General features: G+C 32.8%; 1 protein-coding gene across 1 annotated transcript; it reads right to left on the reverse strand.

Moving 5' to 3' along the window:
- Nucleotides 1–25332, reverse strand: LOC126912514 (putative inorganic phosphate cotransporter). Its single transcript, XM_050704990.1, has 9 exons — nt 25194–25332; nt 15797–15843; nt 14285–14511; nt 6838–7074; nt 5701–5907; nt 4257–4430; nt 3268–3484; nt 2781–3019; nt 1–323 (listed from the first exon to the last, which is right to left on the reverse strand). The coding sequence occupies exons 2-9, from the start codon at nt 15828–15830 to the stop codon at nt 105–107; spliced, it is 1554 nt and encodes a 517-aa protein (XP_050560947.1). The 5' UTR covers nt 15831–15843; nt 25194–25332; the 3' UTR covers nt 1–104.
- Nucleotides 25333–25335: the final 3 nt, after the last annotated feature.

Raw genomic sequence — 25335 nt, forward strand, 5'->3', positions numbered from 1 at the left:
TACGTCATTAAATATTCTTATTCATAAATAACAAAAATTAACCTAAACACAATATTTACAGGAATTACATTTACAGATATTTTTAATTTACATTAACAGTCGATTTATATTTTCTCTTTTTCATTCTTCTCTTTTTTCTCTCCTTCTGTGTCCACTGGTCTGGTGGGGAGGTCACCGTGTTTCCAGCCATCGGGATAGCCGTGCGCTTTGACATCATCCCACCATAATTGCTCTCCTTTCGCGAATAGGATGTAGACTACGTTTGTGAAGATTAGCACTCCCAAGCACACCCAGAATGCTACACGCCATTGTTTCAGTGTTGACTGTGGAAGAATAAATGAGAGGATTATACATTTGCACAGTAATTATACTGTAAAAAATAATGTACAACGCTTGCTCTTGTTTCGTAGCAGTGCGTTTATATTTTGTAACACCCAAAAGGCCGGCAACGCAGGCACTTGTAACGCCTCTGGTGTTTCGGGTATCCATGGGCGAAGCCGATTGCTTACCATCAAGTGATCCGTCTGCTCGTTTACCGGCCTATACCATAAAAAATATTACCGATACATAGGTGACATTTCCCTATAATTATTTCATTCGTCTTTTTTACGTAGAAAAAGTCATCTTAATTTAGTGGTGCTTTTTGAGCATCAAAATTGTTTCGAGGATTTTCTCGCTCGATTTTCTCAAAAATAGAGCTGTCATTCAGATTTTTGTAAGAACCGACCAACTGTTTTAAATTTTTCGGTTGTATGATTTTAGTAATTACATCTCATCAATTTATATCATCTCATACCTCAAAACCATTAAATACGACTACTTCAGATGGTGGATTAAGTGGCATAAAGATGAATTGTTTCAAAATAAACAAATTCTATCTAATCTTATCAGTGACTTATCTCAAAAACTTCAAGATTTTGTAAGCCACAAGCCTTACATTTCAAGATAAAATCTTAAAAGTAATTTGACATCTCAATACAGCACGTGCTAAGAAGTATGACGCATTTGAATAGTCCGTAAGATAACTTCATGTTTTTTAACCACGGTTTGTTAAAAAACACATGAACTTGTGTATTTCCATAATGGCTCTACCTATTCGGTTCTATATACTACCTATTTCATGAGTTTGCCTAACGATAAACTGTTTAGAATTCTGGGAAATACATACATACATATCGTCACGCCTTTAATCCCCGAAGGGGTAGGCAGAGGTGCACATTATGGCACGTAATGCCACTGTGTACACCCACTTTTCACAATTTATGTTGTAAGTCCCATGTAATAGGTGGTGAGCCTATTGCCATTTACCGGGAACATTTCCAGACTCCGTGCTACCACTGAGAAATTTTCGAAAAACCGAAAAAAGCCCAGTAATACTTCGCCCGACCCGGGAATCGAACCCGAGACCCCTTGCCCGGCAGTCGCACTTGCAACCACTCGGCCAACGAGGCAGTCTTTCGAGAACGAATTCTGGGAAATCTCCTATGTACAGCTAAGCAAATGTAGGTATTTTACTTATAGACTCAATCTTTACTTTTTACTGAAATATAAGTCTACTTACTTTAAATTTCATGCTTCTACGGAAATAATTTAATTGAAAATCTAGAAATCTACTAATAAACTCAACTTAGAATCTAACCAGGCATCTATTACACATATGAATCTAGTCAATAATGCTTGAGGAAATATAATATTAGCAATGAAATTAGGTAATACCTAATAAGAAATTGAATTAAAGATACTGTACTTAAAGTGACTAACCGATAGAGTTAAGATAACAATGTTGTGAAACGATATATCAGTAATATCTACGAATCTGTCTTGTTTTATCTTGTGCAACAGAGAGATAAAATCGACAAGCATGGATGTAGTCAAGTAGTCTGTTATCGATAATCCTATTGATGATCGTAGTACCCTTTATTTCACCTTCCCTAAACCCCTCACCCTTTAATTTTTAGTTAAAGATGATGTTGCTGAAAACATATAAGAACTCTTCTTCTTTTTCGTCCTAACTTTTATTTCAATTCATTTGGAAATCATAAGGACAGAATTTTTAGTTAAGTCATCTTCCCTCTACTGAGATAAAACATGTTTGACCAATCAATATTAACACTTTGACTGCCAATAAGGCAAATCCTCCGATAGCGCTGGTCACTTTTGCTCGCTGGTCAAACGTAAAAATTGAAATCCTTAGGTTTATACATCATCACAAAATATTTTATCAACTCTAATGAAGTAAACAGGACCAAAAGGAATACATTGTGATGTTTACACAGATTGCCACCCAAGCAGAGTCTTATCGGGACTACCTTAACGTAAATAAATTGTCATTATGAACATTCAAACAAGTGTTCATTACTCATATAGCTATCTGTATATAGTAATGATAATGGTTGTTGATGATATTTATTGATTATAATTTTCCTCATTCATTATCTACTCTCGTCTAGCTTGTGAGAACACTGCCATTCAACTTTGTGATTTATTGTCTGTAGTTAAAGTTGATTGTGTAAATAAGGTGGTGGACAATAATGAGTATCGGTAGCATCAGTCAATGGTGAGACGAAACGTTGAGATATTATTGTATGTTAAACGGCACCTACTAAGAAATAATCAAAACAGTAGTATACTAAAAGTGGAAACCGTCACTTACTATTTACCTCGACCTAGGTCAGAGCCTATTTTGGCTCTGTCTTCAGAAAATGGTAATTTCACGGGAGAATCAGTTCAAAATACCACCCAATTCCTCTAAAATTAAAGTAGAAAATGGATCAACTTACATCTGGCGTTAGCAATCCTATGAGATATGGTGAAATGATTCCAGAAACTGCAGCAATTCCATTGACCATAGCAGTGGTTGTTCCAGCATAGTTTGGAGTGATGTCCAGAGGATTGATCTTCATACCGCTGTAGTAGGCTCCCATGAGGGTCATGGCAAATATGAACCAGAAGACAGCGAGGGTCGTGTCACAGCCAGAATAAGAAGCCATAATGATGCAGATACCTGGACCAGTGGCCGCTGGAAACCAAATAATTTGTCAGTGGCAAGTTTTTCCAAAGTATTTAGAGCTATTCGATTTTTATACTGACAGGACTTTTCTAAAATTATGCCTTTCTCAAGATAATATTTTCACGGGAAAGCTAAGATAAGAATTCTGGTTTGATTTGAATTCGTTACGAATTAAATTTTATTTCTAGTAATTTTTTATTGTTTTGATTCAGAGTTTTAGATTTTTAACCAGAAGAAATCTTGTCTATCAAACTTACCAATGGTAGTGTAAACTTTCCTAGCAGTAGTGATGCTGTGGTATCCTCTCTTGACGCAGAAGTCACAGAGAAGACCAAAGAAGAAGGAAGCGACCCACATAGCAACGTAAGGCAAGGCAGACAGTATTCCAGTGGACTTGATGTTGAACTTCAGCACATCAGTCATGTATTTAGGCAAGTCTGTGATCATTGTGAAATAGCCCCAATCGTGACCGATCTGTTGATAAAAATCATACATTTATTTTTAAAATTTCACAACTCTTTATATGGTTCATGATGAATCGATATTATCGGTAATCGATTGAGTAATATGGCGATAAAAAATCAGTGCAAACAGTTATAGATAACTGTGTTTAAGGAATTGATGGTAAACATTCCGATATGTAGTGCTACCAACTTAGGTGTGCAATAAGCATTGTCGCTAGTTTCTTTGTAAATTAGTTTTCCTATACTATATTTGTTCGAAGATTCATTGGTTCCAATTTTGACCACCTTTAATGTTAAATTGGTTACAACACTTTGTGGTTATTTCTTTGAAACCAATCAGTTTTTATATTCTTTACGGACGTCAATGTAAGATAAATGTTAAAACTATTACTCATTTTGTTTGCAAACCACAAAATAATATCTACATTGTACTGTTCAAACATATTGAATATCTATGTTAATAAGTATCTACCTAAGGAAATACCTACCAAAAACTAACACTACTTAAAAACTCAAGAGCAAGGCTATAAAAATACTAACTTTTCCTGCCTAAGTTTTAATCATTGTGACGTTCTTTAGTTCACAAAAGAGTATTATAAGTTTACAAAAATTCGACACAAATATCACTGTCAAACAGTTGCTATTTGCATTGGCATATACCGTTTCTTTGCGATATTTGTTGAAATAAATTATAACACAAATGTTATAAATATGCATGTCAATACATCAGTACAATTTATGAATATATAAAAATAATTATTATAATTTCTTTTTATACTTACACCGGCGATGATGAGAGCCCAAAGAGGTACAGATCGGAGCAACGCCTTCCATGGGATTGGGTCCAACTTCTTCGAGTATGTATGGATCAGAGCATCCACATTCTGATTCAAGAACTTCTTTTCGGCGTCAGAAATGAAAGGATGTGTGTTTGGAGTACTGTAGCATAACACCGACTAGAGGAAAAAGAAAAAAAACATTACAGAAAGAATATGTACAATGAATATAACTCTACTCTACATTAAGGGAATAATACATGTATTAGGTAATTGCTTTTATAGTATTTTTTCGTAATACCATTGGTCTTATTGAGAAGTGTCAAGTTTATCTCATCAGAGATTATCCTGAAGAGTCTGATAAACAGATATAAGGTCGTTTATTACAATATTTAGACATCAATTTTTTATTAGTCTGGCGAAAACTACAAATTGTCTTCTATTTCTTGCCTTCATCTAACCTATTTACTATATAGAAACTAGAGAGACTGAGCTCGGTACAATATCTGTTTTTTTTTTTGCTTACGTTTTCATTATTTGCTCAATTTTGCCTTTTACACAATTAATGTAGCAAAAATATCAAAATTTCATTTTTTTTTTGCTATTACTCGTACATTTCCACAAAACGTATATTTTATTCTACCCTACCGTTTCAAACACGCAAACCAATCTAAACTTCTCCTCCTCATAAATGAAACGTTTTAGATACGATCGAAAAAGTTTACAACCAAAACATGTAGTGGACTAACTAATAAAAAAGTGTCCAATACAGTAGAATAAAACTACGCTAGATTGGGAACAAATTGGAAACCGAATCGATGAAAAACGTTAACAACGAATGCATTTCGACAGTCATTGTTAACAGTGATACGATTGGCAATTACACTTTAACAAGTTTATTCTTCTCAAGTAATTTGATATTGGCAATTGCAATGTTGTAGTGAATAATTTAAATGCTATTGTAATTTGTGATCTGTTGTTTGGCGAACAATAATAATTGTTGATTTTGATTGAGTTTTTTTTAAAGGCAAACGCGCAGACGGATCTCCTGACGGTAAGCGATCAGCGCTGCCCATGCGTACCCGCAACACCAGAGGAATAACAGGTTTAATATTTTTCTGACTAAACTACGGACTATTGCAATGAGAGTACTTTTGAGGGGCTTATTTATGTTGGTATCCCCATTTGAACATATTGGTTATACTCTTTTAAGTATTATTTGAATAGTTTTACTATGAAAAGACTGAGTATTTAGAAAGAGGTATGTAAGTTTCGTATCAATTGGCCTTTCATTGTCTCTGCCTATCCCCATCAGAGACAGGCGTGAGGTATATATATATGTATATATTTTAGGTGTATATACCTATAGTCTGATATACTATTCAAAAATAAAAAGATATCTAGACATAATACATAATACATAAAATATCTATTTAGTAAAACTACTTACCCAAAGGGCGAACCAAGCTAAGCCGAGCCCTCCAAACATATAGAACACGTTCTCCCAGCTCCCATTGTGCATGATCAGACCAGAGAAGTAGGATCCAGCAATGTTTCCAATCTGTGCTCCACCGAAGACAATGGCTCCGATTCGCGCTCTCTCTGCTTTTGGCGCCCATTTTGACAGCATAGCCATCAGCGCTGGCATTGTGGGACCCTGGCGACATGGATTTGAGTATTAGAATTGTTTTTATAATATCAAAACTGTAAGACCAACCGAAATAAATGAAATGACGAAAAATTGGCACAGCTAAGATAAATTTTGACTAAGATATTGCCGCAGAATTTGAAAAACGAAACAACCACGTTTGGACTAAGTTTTAAATAAATCCTTATTGGTGTTTCAACACAATATAAACGATGCGATGATGATTTATTATATAAAATCCATAATAATATTTTAATCACAAAAACTATATAAGTGTAGTTTTCCTAAAGAACTAATATTGTTAAAGTGCAATGAATGTGAGCTAATGAATACCATAAGGTGTAAAATGCTATATCATTGTGATTCCATCAACAGCAACAACAACATTAACCGCACATTCATTATAGTAAAAGTATCTTTAATCTTTTACAATTAGAGTTTTTTTTTCTACGTCACGCAATTAAAGCTGGGGTTTTACTTCCACAGCGATGTAAATATTATTCCGTAGTTACATCCTTGTATGCTAACCATTGAAGAGGTTCACTTACCCACCCATGTTAATGAAAGAGCATTTTTTTATATGGAGATTTTAACCAAATATTAAATCATCAACATTTAAGAAAGCCAACATCATCTGTTTATGTCAGTGGTCAGTGACTTCAAATACAAATGAATATTTTTGTGATTAGGTATACAAAGAGTATCGTAAAAATTGCACTTTACCTAATGCAGCAATTTTTGTTTACGAAAAATTCTATTTTTGAGAAGCATTACCAACCTATCTTTGAAATGAAAAAAGCCGATAGCACATAGTATGTTCAAGGTATCAAATGCTTAAAACTAAATATCCACATTACAAATTGATTTTCAACATCCCCATATCAATCAAAACAAAAATTGTTGACAGAAAATTAAAAAAAAAATATAAATAACACTCACCTCACCAAAACCTTCAATGACTCTCAAGATGAACAACGCAGTAGCTCCTCCCATTTTGACTGTAATTGGAGTTATAAAGGTGCATATAGCGGTGGACAGGAGACCACAACCCAACACCCATTTGCCTCCAAACCTTTCCGCCAACATCCCTCCGGGAATGTGGGTCAGAATGTACCCATAGTAGAAAGATCCGAGAATCAGGCCTTGTGTTGCTTCGCTCCATTCAAACAGCATTGGCTGTAGAAAGAAAAAAAATATGAGAACACTGATACAAGAACTTCTCATGAAATACCTATAGTATGCTATAGAATGTTTTTGTATAAAACAAATATATTGTATAATAGAGTCGCTTTAGGGGCTAGTAGTATACCAGCGCAAAGCCCTGTCTTGCAAAATGCTGAACTGGTTCCATTTCACTGCAGACTTGAGACATGAATATGTACCCGTAATCAAACATGTTTAAAGGTTTATAATCTCTACATGTCCCTGGTTTTGAACGTGGCAATCTTTGTTTGTCATAATTATCAATTTAGAGCCTGAGTCCCAGTAATCTGTAGCTAAATCCGCAATTGGACCGCAATAATTCCAGAGAACATAACGCCATTATTTTTTACAAAGGTATTAAATATCTACCTATTATCTATATGTATATTATTATTAACTTTACTTTATCGACTACATACTCACGATTTCATTATAAAATGTAATATTACGACACTTATGAGAGACTATTACAATTTAATACCTATGACCTCTGTTGTAATCAATCGCTTATGTACACTTCAGAATCATGGACTACCAACTGATAAAATTGAAGTATTAATTCCGTATTAAATTGACTTTCTGTATCTATTTATTATAGTTACAGGGTCTGTGGTCAAGTGGTTGCAAGGCCAACAAATCCTCCTTTTAACTACTAACTGAACATTCATAATAGTAGTTGAGAATTATTACTCGATTTTCCGGTAAAGAGAAACATTTTACTTGAATATAACTACCTTGTTGCTTGAGTGGTCGCAAGTGTGACAAAAAATTATCAGTAGTAGCACAGAGTCTGGAATTGTGCCCAGTAAATGGCAATAAGCTCACCCCCTATTACATAGGACTTATGACACAAATGATGAAAAGTGGATTTATACATTGTACAGCAGCATTACGTGCATGTCTACCTACCCGTTCGGGGATAAAAGCCGTGACGACCATAAGTGAAAAAAAATATTAAGTGCCAAAAATGATTCATAGTTCAAATGGCAATAGGCTCATCCCCTATTACATAAACTGGTGTAAAATTGATATTACATAGTATATTGCGCCTTAGTCTAGTCCTTCAGGAAATAATATTATGTTTAGTTATGTAAATATTATAATAACGTCAGTTACGAACGACAATAACCCAATACGAACATTGAGGTGTAAAGATTTAATATAATAGATAATAAAGTACAATATTATCTCCGAACTAAATCTACATATCTATAAAAAGACATTTGTCTAATGTCTAGTTTACTGCGTTGTTTCATACATTGCACAACTAGTATTTACACGCGGCTTTGCTCGCGTAAATTTCCCATGCAACCCTATAGATATTATTATGACTGCACGGTTGGCGCAGTGGCTGGGCAATGGGCTGCCGTACAACAAACTCAAAGTCAAAGCATTTATTTCAATTAATCCTAAATTAGGCACTTTTGAAACGTCCAATTGAATTGTCCATCAGTCTGTCTGTCAGTGAAGCTAAGTGCTCGTGCAACGTAGAGCGAATCCGATTCCCGCACAGAGCAACTCTTTGTGTGATCCACAAATCGTTGTTTCGGGTCTAGGTGTCATGTGCATGTGAATGTTTAAACGCATCCACGACATGGGAGAAAATACTAGTGTGGAGCAAGGTTTTTTTTTACATAACCGTTCTCTGATGATGAAGATAACAAATAAATAATTAGGTATACAAGCAAACATATACCTAAGTTGGGATAATTATGTAAATATTCTTGTCTAGTTATAAAAAGATATTAAAGGCTATGTATGTTAGATAAATCTTCAGTTTTTATTACCAATAAAGTACCGTGTTAAATAATAAAGATTCTTATTTACACTTGCAGTAAAGTTGTTTCATTTAATGGCTTCTTCCTTCCGTCAAGGAATAATTTTCTCAGTGCAGGAAAGTCAAGGAAAATGATCAGAAGAAACTGGTATTTACTGTAATAAACGACTAGGTAGGTAAGTTGAGGTTTTCCTGTACTATTGGTCTTGGGGTCAGTTTCACAATTACCTGAATAATTTTCTCTTACTGACGTATATTGTCACAATATTATTGTGACGTATTTTCCATTGGAAAGGGGGTAAAATGTGAGTTAGTTAAGCTAATATTGTGATATAGACTTTAATAATAATATGGTAAGCTTCATTTTTGAGTATTTTGTTAATGTTCGTTCATGACCGTGACAGAAAAATACGTACCGTATGAATTCTACATTAATTTTGGATATTTGAAATGCTGAAAATGCAAAGCTTGAGAATGAAAAGTTGTCCTTATTTTTGGGTATGTATAGGTCATTATAGGTTATACTGTACATGAAAATAATTATACAACTGACAAAAATCGAATGCTAGCATAAGCTCCACATTTTTTTCCATACTAAAACTACAGGGTCGAATCGAATCTATATATATAAAAATCAATTGCTGTTCGTTAGTCTCGCTAAAACTCGAGAACGGCTGGACCGATTTGGCAAATGTTGGTCTTGAATTATTTGTGGAAGTCCAGGGAAGGTTTAAAAGGTGAGAAAAAAATGTTTGAGGCGGTACGAAGTTTGCCGGGTCAGCTAGTCTAAAATAAAAAACAATCATAAAATAATAAAAAAATACTAGATTAACCTAGCTCTAACATTAATTTGCGCCTAAACACTTTTCGAGCCAAATTGCTCTTATTCTACAGCACCTGCTTATATAAAGAGCAATGACCTATCGTTTGACCTCATAGCAACACGCGATATGAATTTTTATACGTTTATTTTGACAAACGTTCTTCGGCAGGTCTTTAGCGATTCATTTCCTTGTCAACAACAATCATTCGATATTTTCCCGGAGCATGTAATTGAAATCAAATAAATTACTCACGTATTCATCCCATACGACCTATGATCGGAATGGCTTCCTTCCTATTTTGTATGCTAATAGATATTAAACTGTGAATTGGCGGATTGTTTTGTTTTTAAGATTGGAATTTCACATTGCTTTGGCCTATTTTCCTTTAAATACATAGGTATAGTAATATGACAAGGTTGTATAGTAAAATGACAACATTTGTCAGTACCCTTGAACTAGTACTAACCAATAAACCTTGGAATACTACAGTTAATATGGATACCTAATTCTGCAAAAGTAATGGCGATAACCCATAACCTGAATGGGAATAATTATGAAAGCGTGTCGCTCTGAAGATAATGAAACCTGTAAAGATTTTAATTTCTCATGTACTTGTTTTATTGTGTGAGTGAGGTTACCGGTGGCCCAATTTCTCTCAACAACCCTAAAATTCTTCAAAAGGCTGGCAACGCAGTTTTAATGCCTCTGGTGTTTTGAGTGTCCATGGGCGCGGCGGCGATTGCTTACCATCGGGTAATCCGTCTGCTCGTTAACCGGCTTATACCATAAAAAATCCTAATATCTTTGGACTCGGTGGAAAGGCGTGCGAAAAGGCTAATTGGTGATCCAGATTTGGTTAAGTCCAACCTTCAAAGCCTTGAGCACCGGCGTAGAGTGTCCAGCCTTTCGGTGTTTTACAGGTTGCTTTTCGGAGAGTGTGCGCAGGAATTACACGACCTAATTCCACCATCCCATTTCTTTCATCGGACAAGCCGTCGTACGGCGGGTATCCATCCCTACGTTGTCGAAACTTCTACGGTTCGGACTAAGCGTTTTGCTTCGTCGTTTATTCCGCGTACATCGAGGGACTGGAACAATCTGCCTGCTGCGGTTTTTCCATCGGACTACAATGTGGGTGTCTTCAAGTCTAGAGTGAATAGGCTCTTAAGAAACTAGTGCGCCTCACCATCAACGACTACATCACTACTTACCATCAGGTGGGATGTAGTCAAGCATTAGTTTTTGTCGAATAAAAAAAAAAAAAAAAAATCTCACGGGCGAAGGCGTAGACGGGAAACTAAAGAAATGATAATAATAATAAAATATGATTTACCTCCTACTTCAACTGTACCACTATCAGCAGACAGTTTACCAAGTATTTAGATAAAAATCATTGTTACATTTTGCGCCGTCTAATCTCAATGCACGGTGAGATGGGAACTAAAGCCTAGCCTACTTAAGGTTAAGCTGCAAGGCAATCCGTTGATTGTTATAGGATTTCCTTATTTATTCTATAACAATGAATTATGGTAACAAAAAGGGGGTATTTTTTTCTTTTTTTTTTCGGACTATCTAGCGGGTTTACCGGTGCTCCGGCTCGAAAAGCAGGAGAAGGAACGGGGTGGTTTTTAGTCAGTAAGAGTCTGACACTCCCACTCGCCACTGGATGATTTTCCCCCCTTAAAAAAGCTGAGAATTGATAAATGAAATGAGATAACATAACAATCGATACGGGAAGGGTTTTTTAAACTCATGTTTTCATGGAACGAAGTTACTGCAACTTTTGCAACATTTTTTTTCATGCGAATTATAAAATCAAGAACCATGCGACACCAAGTATTTGGTGCCATTTTTTTAATGTATTTTAAGCTGAAACTATGTGTAGAGATTCGATTCAACCTGTATTCTTCAGTGCTTCTTGATGTATATGGGTATTTTGTTACACGCTGTATATTGTATAGTTTTGTCAACTTACACCTACATAATCATGTATATGGGACAAACAAATAAAACTAGGTCTAGTTTTTGTGAATTAGGTTATGAGTTACATTGTGTCCCTGGTTTTATTATGATAAATCTGTTCATAATACACGATTGTAGACTTCGTGTTGTACTGAAAAGTTTAATAAATATTATACTGAAGTATTTTTTCCAACTCGGTAATGACTGATCAGCGTTAAAAGCGTGGAAATTTACGAGTAATCGATCAAAACTTTTCTTTAGTCTTTTTTTTATTTTGAACGACGATTTTACTTTGATCAATTTATAACAAAACGTAAATAATTTATCAAAATATTACATAGTGTAACATTATATCTTCTGAAACTGATTACCTATGAAGTTAAGAAAATCATCCAATGACTTCTCCCGCCATGGGCGAGGCGAGAGAGAGAGGGAGTGCCAGGCTCTTATTGACTTAAAACCACTCGTTTCTTCTCCTGCTTTTCGAACCAGAGCCCGGTAACCCGCTAGCTAGCCCACAGCTCTGGGTGAATCTATGAGGTAGAGTTTTCTTAAGATCCAGATTTTCATATTATAAGTATCAATACTCACTTTTCGCTACTTGAATTCCAATGTTAGAAGTAAGTCACTCACCCTATAATTTTACCCTATGATTCGAATCTAACACTAGAACTATTATACGATTTAGTTCGTTTCACAAATATAGCACATTGTGTTATTGTGCTAACCCACGCTAACAGAGCTAAGCAATAAATAATAAAACTTGAAAAGGTCAAAAGCAAAATAGGTTTTGTACATGAACCAATAGTTTTTACGAATTTTTGGGACAAAACAAACTCACGTTTCAAACACGTGTTTTTGATTTACTACCTTATTAGCATGACAATAAAATACATTTCGAATAGTAATAAAAATAATAGCATTTCGAATTTTCCTTATAACAAAAAAACTTAACGATGTTGTTTCATTTACTGGTATCTTTTAACAATCATTAATTATATTATTTGATGAGGAAAAAGCATTAAAGACTTATGTAATAAGATCAAATGTCAGATAAATTAGCATAAAAATGATTTTTGCATTGATTTTAATTCATCTTTTGATACATTTATGCACTCTTCGATTCCTCATTTGAATATATTTGCATTCGCGTCAGACATCTCGAGCTCATTGTTACAATGTAAACAAATATAAAATATCGGTTTAAGCTGAGCTGTAAATTAAAGTAACTAACTAGGGAAAAAGTAGAATTCCACAGATAAAAAGAAATGCTATTCATTATATGTTCTATGAACTTTATTTTCGATAATTGGCAGAAGAAATATTTTAACTACTAGGTGTAGGCTTAATTTTTTCTGATCTGGAGCTGCGAACTACCTAGTGGGTTTACCAGGGCTCCGGTTCGAAAAGGCAGAACAGAAACGAAAAGACACTGACTCTCACGTTTGCCTCGCCCAAGGCGGAAGAAGTCATTGGATGATTTTCCCTCCCTCAAAAAGGCCTAAATATGTTCGGCTTTAAAACCTTCATCTCAAAAAGAGCTATAGAAATAAATTCTCCAATTACACATACACGCAAACTTTGTTATTAGTATTATTATTTTATACAAACATTTAAAACATGTTTTAGAGTTGTATAACAACTTGTTCCGACAGGATTTTAAAGCATAAATTATGCTGTATTTTGTCACCTTTAGAAATGTGTTGTTTGTTTTTTTTTTATTTCCTATTCAAAAACAATGTTTTTGCATAGATTTTAGAATTTGTGGAATCTATAGAACAATATAATGGATTTATTCGTTCGTGATAAAAATCCACAACCGAAAACTGCGAGTTTAAAATAAATAAGAAGTTTAAAAATACTTTAAAACAATAAGAAAATTATTTGAAATTAAATTATATACATCAAACAATAGGAACCGTATACAATTGTTTCATAAATAATAGAAATAGTACCGTAATATTATGACACAATTTATTAAAGCAATAGATATATTTTAATAAAAAATATTTGGTACATAAATTGCAAATTCTTGTTCTTCAATGAGCTTGATTATAAAATGAATTTAACACGCAATAAATTTCCGATATTCTTTTTAAAATAAAAGTAAGACGTAAAAATAAAGCTACATAAAGTCACCGGTGTACACTAAAAATAGAAACGAAAATAAATAATTAGGTACCTATATAGTGTTACCTATATTATTGATTTGGAAACTTCCGTAAAACATTTTGTAATAAATAATTAATATGGATAGTCACCAAATAATAAATAACAAGCAAAACACAACATCATGCTTTTTATCCCTAAAGGGTAGGCAGAGGTGCACATTACGGCACGTAATACCGCTACACAATGTACACCCACTTTTCACCATTTGTGTTATAAGTTCCATGTAATAGAGGGTGAGCCTATTGCCATATAGGTACTAGGCTCAATTCCAGACACCGTGCTACTACTGAGAAATTTTCGAATAACCGAAAAAACCCCAGCAATATTTTACCCGACTCGGGAATCGCACCCGAGACCCATTGCCCGGCAGTCGCACTTGCGACCAATCGACCAACGAGGCAGTCAATAAATAGATAAATATTACTAAATAAAAAATCACTGTACTTACATCCTCAGCTCTTTCTACGTAGAAATCTCTGGCTTCAGTAGAATTGGACTCTGTTAGGTATCTGTCCTTACATATTAAAGGATCATAGTTGTCGTCTGTCTGTACTATCTGGACTTTCTTGACCATCTGTGTGATAGCCAGGTTGAGGCAGACTCGCATAGTATACGCGTTGGCTACGGCCAACAAAGCCATCACCGCCAACACGTACCTCTGCGGTATTATAAATACTGAAAATAAAAATAAGTATTAGTACAAAATAAATTGTATTGAAAATAATAATAGGAATTTTAGTGATAGTTTTGTAACCTTGTAAGGTTCAATGGCCTAATTTTAATGCAATAATTTTATGTTATTATATATTATTTTTTATTATAATATTGTGGCAATATCACATATACAGCCTATAAGAGGTCACTGCTGCCCAATGGTCTCTTCTCACAAGGAGAAGGTTGAACATTAATCACCATGCTTGCTCAAATTTGTGATTTCAGAAGCATTACGCGCCATAATGTGCACTGCTGCCTACCACTTCGGGGATAAAAGGCGTAGCGATATGAATAATACCTCTCACAAAGCATTAAAAGTGATGTTATGTTATTAGTGCATCATAACATAAAAATTATGATATTTTATGTAACAACAAGCTATATACGAGCTATTATAAATAAATAATATATTTTTATTATTTATTTATTTTTTAATTATTTTATTGTTTTTCCTATATCTTACAACGGTTGCAAATAAACTATTTTTCTTTCTTTCTATAGAATTCTAATCAACCCACTTCTTCATAATAATATAAAGATGACAATATACGATCCAATCCACCGTTTACTAAGTAAATAAAAAGGTATTACCATTCTATGTAATCTATTATTGTGTGAATGTTTGCAATTCTTTGTTATGAATGAAAAGCCTAGCCTTCTCATACCTTAACAATGTACAATATGTAATTTGTAAACTAGATACAAACTAGAATGAACTCGGTCTATACCGGTAATTTGATTAGTTTAATATGAACCTCTATCTTGTAATGCAAATAGATTTAATACCTAATTAAAAGACGACATGAAAAAATTGAGTTTTAGAAATATTTAAAGGGTTTTAGATTTATATGACAATATCACTTTTTTAAGAAGTAAGTATGTAATATTGGCCTTGTAGTGTCTCTGTCTACCCTCATTGGAGACAGATGTGAGGTTATATGTGTGTACTTTTATAATAAATTATTTAGTATAAGGCATTGTCAACAATTATCTCGTAGTATATTAAAATATTATTTTAAACTTAATATTTTTTATGGAAATCTTTAAAGGCCTTAAAATATTAATGTCAGTAGCTGAATGTCTATCAGTCAATGTTATAATTATAATTCATATATTTTAATACTCAATTCTAGTTAATTCACAATTTTATGAATTGAACTATATATTAAATAAATAAATATAAACAAAACGGTAACAAAAAAATTTAAAAAAATATATAAGTTATTAATTACCAAAAAATACTCACATTTCGACAACACTAACCGCCATCCCGTTAACATTTTGCTGCTTTACCTTTAACAAATAAGGTTCAAATTAACATAGCACTGTGCACGACACAACACTAGTACCGAGCTATATAGTCCGTTCTGTCGGTCGAGCGGACTGGACGCGACTATTTGGCTCAGTAGCTAATCAGGAAAAAGTATGGTTGAGTCTGAGTACTGAGTTTTCATTGAGGTGACGCTACCGGATTATCGCGTCAAGGTCACTTGAACACCATCTTCTGTTTTACTTGACAAGTGTGAAGCGACACTTATTGGGAATGCTCCGTACCTATGTGAGAATTTAGGAAAAGGGATAGTTTTATTTAATTTGAAATATGTGTCATTTATTTCTTTGATTATTATTTTTATATTATGATTTATATCAGACTGATCTTCTGATATGTATATTGAGAATATTGTGTACCTACTGGCATCTGTCTACGGTCCTCCGGGATAAAAAGTAACCTATTTGTTATTCTAGACCACAATCTACTCCTGTTCCAAATTTCATCCCAATCTCTTCAGTCGTTTTGACGTGATTAAGTAACAAACATACATACAAACTTTCGCATTTATAATATTAGTAAGATACTTATACATAATTGATAAGAATTTTATACTTCAAAAGTACAGGATAATGAATTTAATGACGTATATTACTTAAAAAATAAAACGAAATACAGATAGACATTATGTAAACTTTATGTATTGAGACGATGAAACTAGATTAGCTATAAATTATTTCGATTGTAAAACAAATCGAGTTCCTCGTCAAATAATTACGTGAGTAAGCCGAAAAACATAATAATTTAATTTAGAATAATAACAAGAATTTGACATTAACTTAATTAATTTTTAATAAGACGTAAGAATGTTATTATTTTTTTAATATTTTCCTTAAATATTGACGTCGTAGAAACTAGTAAATAAAATAACAATTTAATTACATGCCAAATTGACAATGACGAAATGATACGTAATAAAATATTAATTCTACATTGTGTATCAAACGATAGCCTTGAAATCGGCAAAATAATAATATAATTTGCAGCTTGTAATATATCACTAAATGTTTATACATAAAAGAAAGTCATGTTAATTATACGGATACTCAAGAACGGTTAAACCTGAAAATAGGTGGGGAGATAGATCAGAACCAGGAGACGGACATATAAGGATACTTTTTGTTCAAGAATTTTCCGAAAATCCTACGGGAGCAGAAAAACAGAGAGAAAGACAATAGTTATTTATAAAACGCCGCCCAAGGCGAAAGAATTCATTGGATGATTTTCCCCCCTTTTCCGTATAAAATACCATTACCTTTTGCTCGTGGTATCAAAGGAAAAAACCTATATCACCCTCCAATCAAGATTATACCTTAAATACTCCATTGCCATGTAAAACAAAAGACTAAAATTTCTTAACACTTTCCTAATTATACTTAGTATTATATCAAGACATGCAAAAATTACTGAATTACTTTTAAATTATATTTTTAAGAATTTACAGTGCGGTAATACCATCTATAGTTCCAGTCTCTAAATTAGAATTACTAAAGAAAATAATTGAAAAAAAAAATCTAATATTAAGATCAAAAATATACACCATTACAATTTTTTCAAATAGATTTCTTTGAATAATAAAAACTAAAACGCAAAACACGGTATAACACAAGACGCTTGTTTTTATTTATGGATTATTAACAATTAATTAAAACGTCAAATAAGGTAACAATAAAAACCATGATATTAATTTAATTGACGGTCATATTGTAACACAATGGAAAATAGGGAAAATATTTTTTTTTATTAGCCTTTGCCTGCATCCATTATGATCTAATTAAAAGTTATCCATTGATTACCCGACAGCCTCAATATTTATTAATAATATCCAAGTTTATTTCCCTGTTTTTCTTGTTCTTGAATATTTTATACGAAACATAAAAATAGGTATTATATCACATCAAAATTTTCTTACCAGGTACTAGAGCTATGAAACGATGTGAAAGTGCTGCCTCGAAATTTAGTAGAAGAGAAACTAAAAGTCTACTATCCTTAAAAAATGAAATTTACTCTAAAATCATAAAATACGTGTAAAAATCACTATAGCCCATTATCGGGTACATTTTTGTACGGTCTTCAGCAGTAGATAGTGTGATTAGGAAAGTTTAGGTGTAATATTTATTATGATTTTGACCTAGCCAACGATTTCTACTATTTAAATACGCCAAGGCTCTGTCAACACACGCATAATGAAAATGTTCTACATTTTACATCTATTCGTAAAACTCTGAGTAACTAATTTCTCAAGAGGTCATTACGGCCCTCGTTATAAGGAAACTGCAGAACCTAGGAAGTATGGCAGTCACGCAACAATATTAACTGAACCAATGAGAACTTTGACAAAAAAAATTAAGTGGATTTTGTAAGTAATCAAGTTTTCCGCAATGCCTAAATTGGTTATAGGTATTTTTTTAAGGTATAATACCAAAATACTAATTTACCCAAATAAACATAGACATGAATTCTTAAAATATTTAAAAGTGATTTACTTTTTACCATTCGAGTTAACCCAACTAATTTTGAGACACACTGGGACTCTATTTATTTTACATATCATTTTGTTCCATGCCCGTAAGTGTTAACAACTCAACATGTGTCATGCCTGAGTTCTATATTGACATGCGAATATTAATTACGGGCAGGTATTGAAACCACAATATAATAGTAACGCCATTTATATAATTGCGATCATACACTTTGTAGAGATCAAATAAAATTTAAACATAAATCACAATTACAATTGGATTTTTTGCACCCATGAAGATATTATTGATTAATACACGTCAATCTTAAAAAAAACAACTAGATGAGGCTGGCATTTCTGGGCATTTCCTATCTAAATACTCTGAGAAGAAATGCCGATACAAACTCACGAGGTCATAGTCTCTTTTAAAGTCCAGACAATCAAATAAAGGATAATGTTTTGATGCAAGAACCACAATAGTTTAAACAGACCTGTTTAAATGGTAGTTAATGGCATAGACTATGAACCTAGCCCTATGTACTAATAACCCTTTGTTTTGACAGCTCCGATAGCATTTGACGATGTTGACGTTATCAGTGATAAAGAAGTTAGAATTTCTTAACATCGCGATCGATTTGTTGATAAAAATAAGGCAAGGTTTATTTACCGATTTGCCTCACCTTTTATGTTACATTTTCAGGTAAATTTTTCGGTAATCATAGTTTAAACTATGGATATTAGAACATTATTTGTTGAGCTGTGATGAGTAAAATTTGAAAAAATATTCTGGACGACGTCAGGGTAATTTTGATCCAAACTTTTAAACCAATGGAAAAAAATATAATATGTTGTGTTATGGATTCCTTTATTGGATTTTACTTAAAGTTACGCAGTGGGTCATAAATACCCGGTATTGAGAATTAAACTTTCAGAGAACGAGGCAGTAGTATTACATTATTTAATAAAATATCCCTAGATGGTGATTAATGGGCAAAGCGTTATTTTGTATCTATGTCTTTCAGTCGTAATCAGAGACATTTAATGATTACTTAAACTATGCCTTAGGATTTTGTTTCGAAAACAATTGCTTAAGTAACCATTAAATGACTCTGACTCCGTACTCGAGAAACCGTCGTTGCTTTGAGTATTATGACAAATAGTCCGAAATCGGTATATAAATCCGCAAAGAGGTTTTATTTTAATCTGTCTTCAAATATAAACCTGTTTTATTTATTTATATACCATCATAAAAAAGGTTTATGTTAATAAGAATCAACATAACTGTCTTCTTTACTATTGAACAATACTCGTAGCCACATCAATTAATCATTTAAAAGGAATAAACATTAATCTTAATAATATTATACATGCGAATGATTGTGAGTTTGTGTGTATATTTGTAACTCAATCACGTCAAAATGACTGAAGGGATCGGGATGAAATTTGGAACATGGGTAGATCATGGTCTGGAATGACACTTTTTATTCCACGAGACCGCAGGCCAGTGGCAGAAATTAATTATCCATAACTTAGGGAAACACTTAGGAAAACATCGATATTTTTAGTGCCTAATAAATACCGTAAAGTAAGTCTTTATCATTGTTACAAGGCGAACAGGCCTATAAATAAATAAAAAAAAATACCTATTATATAACACATAGATAATATCGGTATATAGACACCATAATTTACAAAACTATATTAAAAAATCACACAAACTCGTTTTGTTACCGTTCGGAATATTTTAAGATAAAAGTGCGAATGGAAAATTATAAATAAAATGGTGCTTATTATGTCAATGGCCTTTTTTCTTATTAATTAGTTTAGAATCTGAGGCTAATTAGGTAACCTATCTAGTGACTTACTCGGGAGGTAGTCTACTGATTGTCATCACGAATGCTGAGCGTGAGGAAGCAAGCAATAAAGTAACGGTATAAAACTTAAACTAAAATATAATATAAAGTTTATGTAATTATATCACCCGTATTGTTGCACTCAGAGACATTCATTAATAAATTACTTTAACTATTCCTTAGTAACGATTTTATATCAAAAACAATTGCAAAGGACCGGGTTAAGTAGCCATTAAATGAATCTGAGTATGGCGTTTAATTTTATAAATGTGAGTTTGTTTGTTTGGATGTTTTGATATTTGTCCGCCAATCACGCTGAAACTACTGGACGGATTTTGATGTAATTTGGTTTATAGACAGGGTATGAGCTGATTTGGGTGATATGATACGCTTTATCCCACGGGAACGTAGGCGAAATCGCTGGCAGAAGGTGTTAACTTTATAAACTTAAACTATAAAATCTCTGTACTTACTACAAAAACATCAATCATTTATAAGTAAGTAGATACTAAGTACACGAATCACTCATATTCTAAGAATGTCTATTAAAATAATAATAATAATATAAGCGTAACAAAGTATTGAAAACATATTTTAAACACCCTTTGTATTTATGCGGACTGTATCAAATCTTAAGGAATGCGGGTATGAACGACATCATGTACTATTTTAGTAATCTCCTTTGTAATATATTTAGTGTAAAATCGCGAGATTTTTGCAATAAAAATGTCTATGAAGATATTGGCTGTAAGAGTCCTTTTTATTTTATTATTTTTATTAAGAGAAGCAGAAAAATGTTACATTATATTTAATTGAAATAATGATAAGTTTATTTATTCTAGTCAGTTTATAGACTTCAACTACGTACTAAGTAACTTTCAACTATGAACTATTTTTAAATAAAGTGGTCCGTGATATATTTTCAATTAACCTTTTAAAGAAACTAAAATTGTATTGTATCGAAAATAAATTAAGATTGAAATTAAAAAACTAGTACACTTTTTTGTGTTTAGAATAATTATTGTATTGCATAATATTTATCTTCAGGTGAATAGGGTACGGCCTCAATCAATCCGCTAACCTTATACTCCCTAATCCTTAAATTTTTACACCCAAAAGGTTGACAACGCACTTCTTCCGTGTCTAGTATTTTGGGTGTGCATGGGCGGCGGTGATTGTTTATCATCAGATGATCCGTCTGCTCTTTTACCAGCTTATACCATAAAAAGGGTATATTACTATTATAAACCGTATATTATATAACTAAGATCCCATTTCCTTAATTCCTCAAGCGAACACTAGACACTTTTCTAAATAAAATTGAACGGAGAAGCGATTTCAATATACTCGTACAGACTAAGAAACGACGTACTACAAAGTCATAGTAAATTCGCTAACAAAGCAATAAAACGTGACATTGTATTAATTGTCTATATTTTGTATTGAAAACAAACGTTGCACTTAGAAACGTGCCCGTATTTATTATTGTATGTAACTGTAAATACTTATAGTTTAATTTCCCTATATTTTTTTACTGATAAAAGAATTGTAAGTTAGTTATAACTTCATTACTTTCAATAACCTATCTGTTTATATACAATAGAGTAAATGACTAATATTTATTTTAATGTCCGTCTTGTAGATTATTTTAAAATATTAGGCACGTATTTTTTATTTTCTTACGGAAACAAATACTTTCAAATATATATTGATTTGAAATATCGCGTGACGTCACGTCTAGATAGGTTTTATACGTAGAAATTACGTATTTGCTTCCACTCCTAAACTTTAATTAGATTTATCTAAGTATTATTGTCGTATATGACAAAATAAAAAAAATGCGTTACTAATATTTTTTCATTAACAAACTGACGGACTAAATAGATTTTTAATTATCCCGTCATCATCCCTATTGTATTCTGAATTATGCCATTGCCGGGTCAACGAATTCTTAATGAGATATTTTCGGTATTATTGTGTTTAAATGGCAATAAGTTTACCGTTATTGCATGAGACCCATAACTGAACCAATCATAAGTTGATAATACATTGTATGTAGTACCTCGACCTATCCCTTCAGAGATTAGAAGTATGAAGTTCCGATATACATACATAGTTTTTATGTCAAATTCTTAATAAACAACAGTGACGACGACAAACTTCATGGAAATTAAACGCGTGGAATACCGAACAGTTTGTATGGCACCGAATAAATATTTACCATACACTTGGTAAATACGTCAGTACGCCATGACATATACCTACTCGTATTCAGATCAAAAAAATTGTCGCGTCTATAGGTAGGTACTTTATGAGGAAAATCTTATTTTTTTATTACATAGGTATTTCACGTTTAGATATTTGGATTGATAAATATGACACTTTAATCATCAAAGCAGCAAGTAGAGATAGACTGAAAACATATTAAGGTTTCTTGGAGACAGGAATACCATCTAAAGGTTTTTCCCGCCTTGAGTGAGGCGAGAGTGAGTGTCACACTGTCTGGATGGCCACTGTGTCCCAGATAAATTTGCATTAAGAACGTAATTTGTGTGAAACAGACGCTAATTCCCCAAAAGTTAGTAAATCATCAAAATGGGTCTATTTAAAATTAAAAGATTTATTTTGTACCTATTTCGTGGTCACCTAATAGGTAGTATTCATAATTATTTTCAAACAAAATCCCACTAAGTTATTATTTATATAAGGAATCTCTGTTCTCCCATAACATACCAAACAATACGGAAATCAAAATAGAAAAGTATACCGCAAGTTAATATCACCGCTCAAACAAAACAATAAAGTTCAAATTAGCTTGTACTGAAAGAGTCGTTGTTCCTCACATGTGCATTGTTGCTGCTACACGTGACGCCATTGTATAATGAACTTTATCAATGATTAGTTTATACATCTGTGAGATTAAAGACTTCAAAGGATTTGTTTCATTTGGTAAACAAATAACATGGTTAAGTTTGTAAGTGTAAGTGTTTTGGCACTTAGTTCCGTAGTACAGGAAGTTTTTTGCAAATACATCTTAGCGATGTTCTTGTATTTTAAAAATAACACCTCCAGCCAATCTTTTCTCTTTACAAATTAATAGAATCTCTCTTATTACCCTCATAGTTAACAAAATAGATGTCTTCAGATGGAAAACATATTTTCAGATGTGGTTTGGCTAAAGTGAAATAGACAGAAAAAGATCCAAATCATCGTAACAATGAATTGATTGGATGTTTCAAAATAGTGTTAATATCTAGTTCAAAACCATATCAATAATCTTGCCTAGTCATTTTACTACTCTTAGATTCCATTAACTATATCCTCAGCAGAGTCAACTCAATCTAGAACGCAAAAATTTCAAATTCTAAGAACTAATGTTAGCAAACACGCTTTCGAACATAATACACATAAGAACACTTAGTAAAATAATCGTATTTGTTATAACAGACATAAATATTATTTGTACGACGATTACATAGTAAAAAATTAACTTATACAAATATTTGCAAAAGGAGTAGCAAGTACATTCAAGTATCTTATCATTTCCTTAAATTTTACGAGCCATGAGCCATTTACATACACACGGAATGGTACTAAAGTGCCGTAGTGGAAAATCTTTGGAGGAAAACGTTAGAAAAAAGGTGGAATTTTCTTGTATACTACTTCTAAAAATCTAATCTTTAAATATAGGGTGGAAAGAAGAGCGCGCGCCTCAAAGAGCCATCAGACCACTACAGATGGAGCCCAGTAGGCCTGATACCGACCCGGAACTGCGGACTGTCTAGCGGGTTACTGGAGCTCCGGCTCGAAAAGTAGTAGTAGGAACGGATAGTTTAAGTTAGTCTACCAATCCCTAAAGCCTCGCCCACGTAAAATAAACTAAAACATTCTCAATAATTCCCTCTACGCTATTTTTAGACACTAGTTTTCAAGTTAACTACATTCTGACAGACACTTTACAAACAACAACGCCACGTCACGCCTTTTATCCACGAAGGGGTAGGCAGAGGTGTACAGTACATTACGGTACAGACACTTTAAACAAATGTATTTTATACTTTTACCTATTATTAATCTATTTTAATAATATACGATAATACCGACTCCCATTATAGTACTACCCCATTGTTTCTAGTGTAAAGGATGGAAACAATGAACTAATCACACATGATGTATGTATTAGAAAAATTAAGTTTATAAACTTAGCTACATACGTAAGTATATTATTTTCATACTTATATGCAGTCATAGTATATTTAATATTCATTCACTTATTTGTAGCGAACTTTATATGCAAAGTTATAGTAATTGCGAAAACTGATTTGAAAATATGACTCACGTTGAAATCTAAAATGTATCCCATGTATCAATCACAATGTCGGTCTAAAGGTCCAATAAAATAGTCGATCCTAAAAAAATCTCATGAATATAACAGAATTAGTACAGAATACACGAGAAGTTACTAAAACTCGAAATAATGAAAATCGATAAATTTCACTGAGGGCAAATATCTTATTTAACATGGATAAATGTGAATTGAAATTTAATATAATAAATTAGTAGTTAATCTAATAAGATAGAGCGAGGTGTTAAGATTGAAAAAATATCAAAAACACTGAGATTTTTTCTTATTTTGTGCTTTAAAGGTTATCACAAAATGGGTGAAAAGAGGATTATTGGTATATACTTCTGAATCGATCAAGAAAAAAAAACCGTGGTTAATTTTTATAACGCAACGCTTGTTTTACATTCCCAATTATTTATGTATGTCAATTAAAATATTATCGCGAAACGGTAACATTATCGACCAATCCTAATTAACCACTGAACCAAATTCCAATTTCAAATAACGAACAATAATAAACAGACAGGCACAAAATAAACACAACAAAAAAAAAACAAAAATAAAGAATAATCTCTGAAATAATAAATAATAAATTAAAAAACAGAACATCTATTTTTAAATTTAAAAAAAGTATAAATTAAAAATGGAACTTACGTTTTAATTTATGGGTTAACACGACGCTCTCATGAGCGTTTATAACGTGTGGCGGTTGAAACCACACAGCCTTAGCACAGTACTGGCTTGTCATTATAATATTATGTTCATTCCGACTAAGACACAACACTATCGATATGAT

The sequence above is a fragment of the Spodoptera frugiperda genome, chromosome 26 (assembly GCF_023101765.2).
Source record: "Spodoptera frugiperda isolate SF20-4 chromosome 26, AGI-APGP_CSIRO_Sfru_2.0, whole genome shotgun sequence".
NCBI classification, from domain to species: Eukaryota; Metazoa; Arthropoda; class Insecta; order Lepidoptera; family Noctuidae; genus Spodoptera; species Spodoptera frugiperda.

Excerpts from the sequence above, each read along its gene's own strand:
- LOC126912514 (XM_050704990.1), bottom strand. The coding sequence starts at position 15,830 with ATGTTAACGGGATGGCGGTTAGTGTTGTCGAAAT. Across the intron at positions 4,431-5,700 it reads TAGCTTGGTTCGCCCTTTGG|TCGGTGTTATGCTACAGTAC; the intron begins GTAAGTAGTTTT and ends TTTTTCCTCTAG. Across the intron at positions 324-2,780 it reads TAGGATTGCTAACGCCAGAT|TCAACACTGAAACAATGGCG; the intron begins GTAAGTTGATCC and ends ATTCTTCCACAG.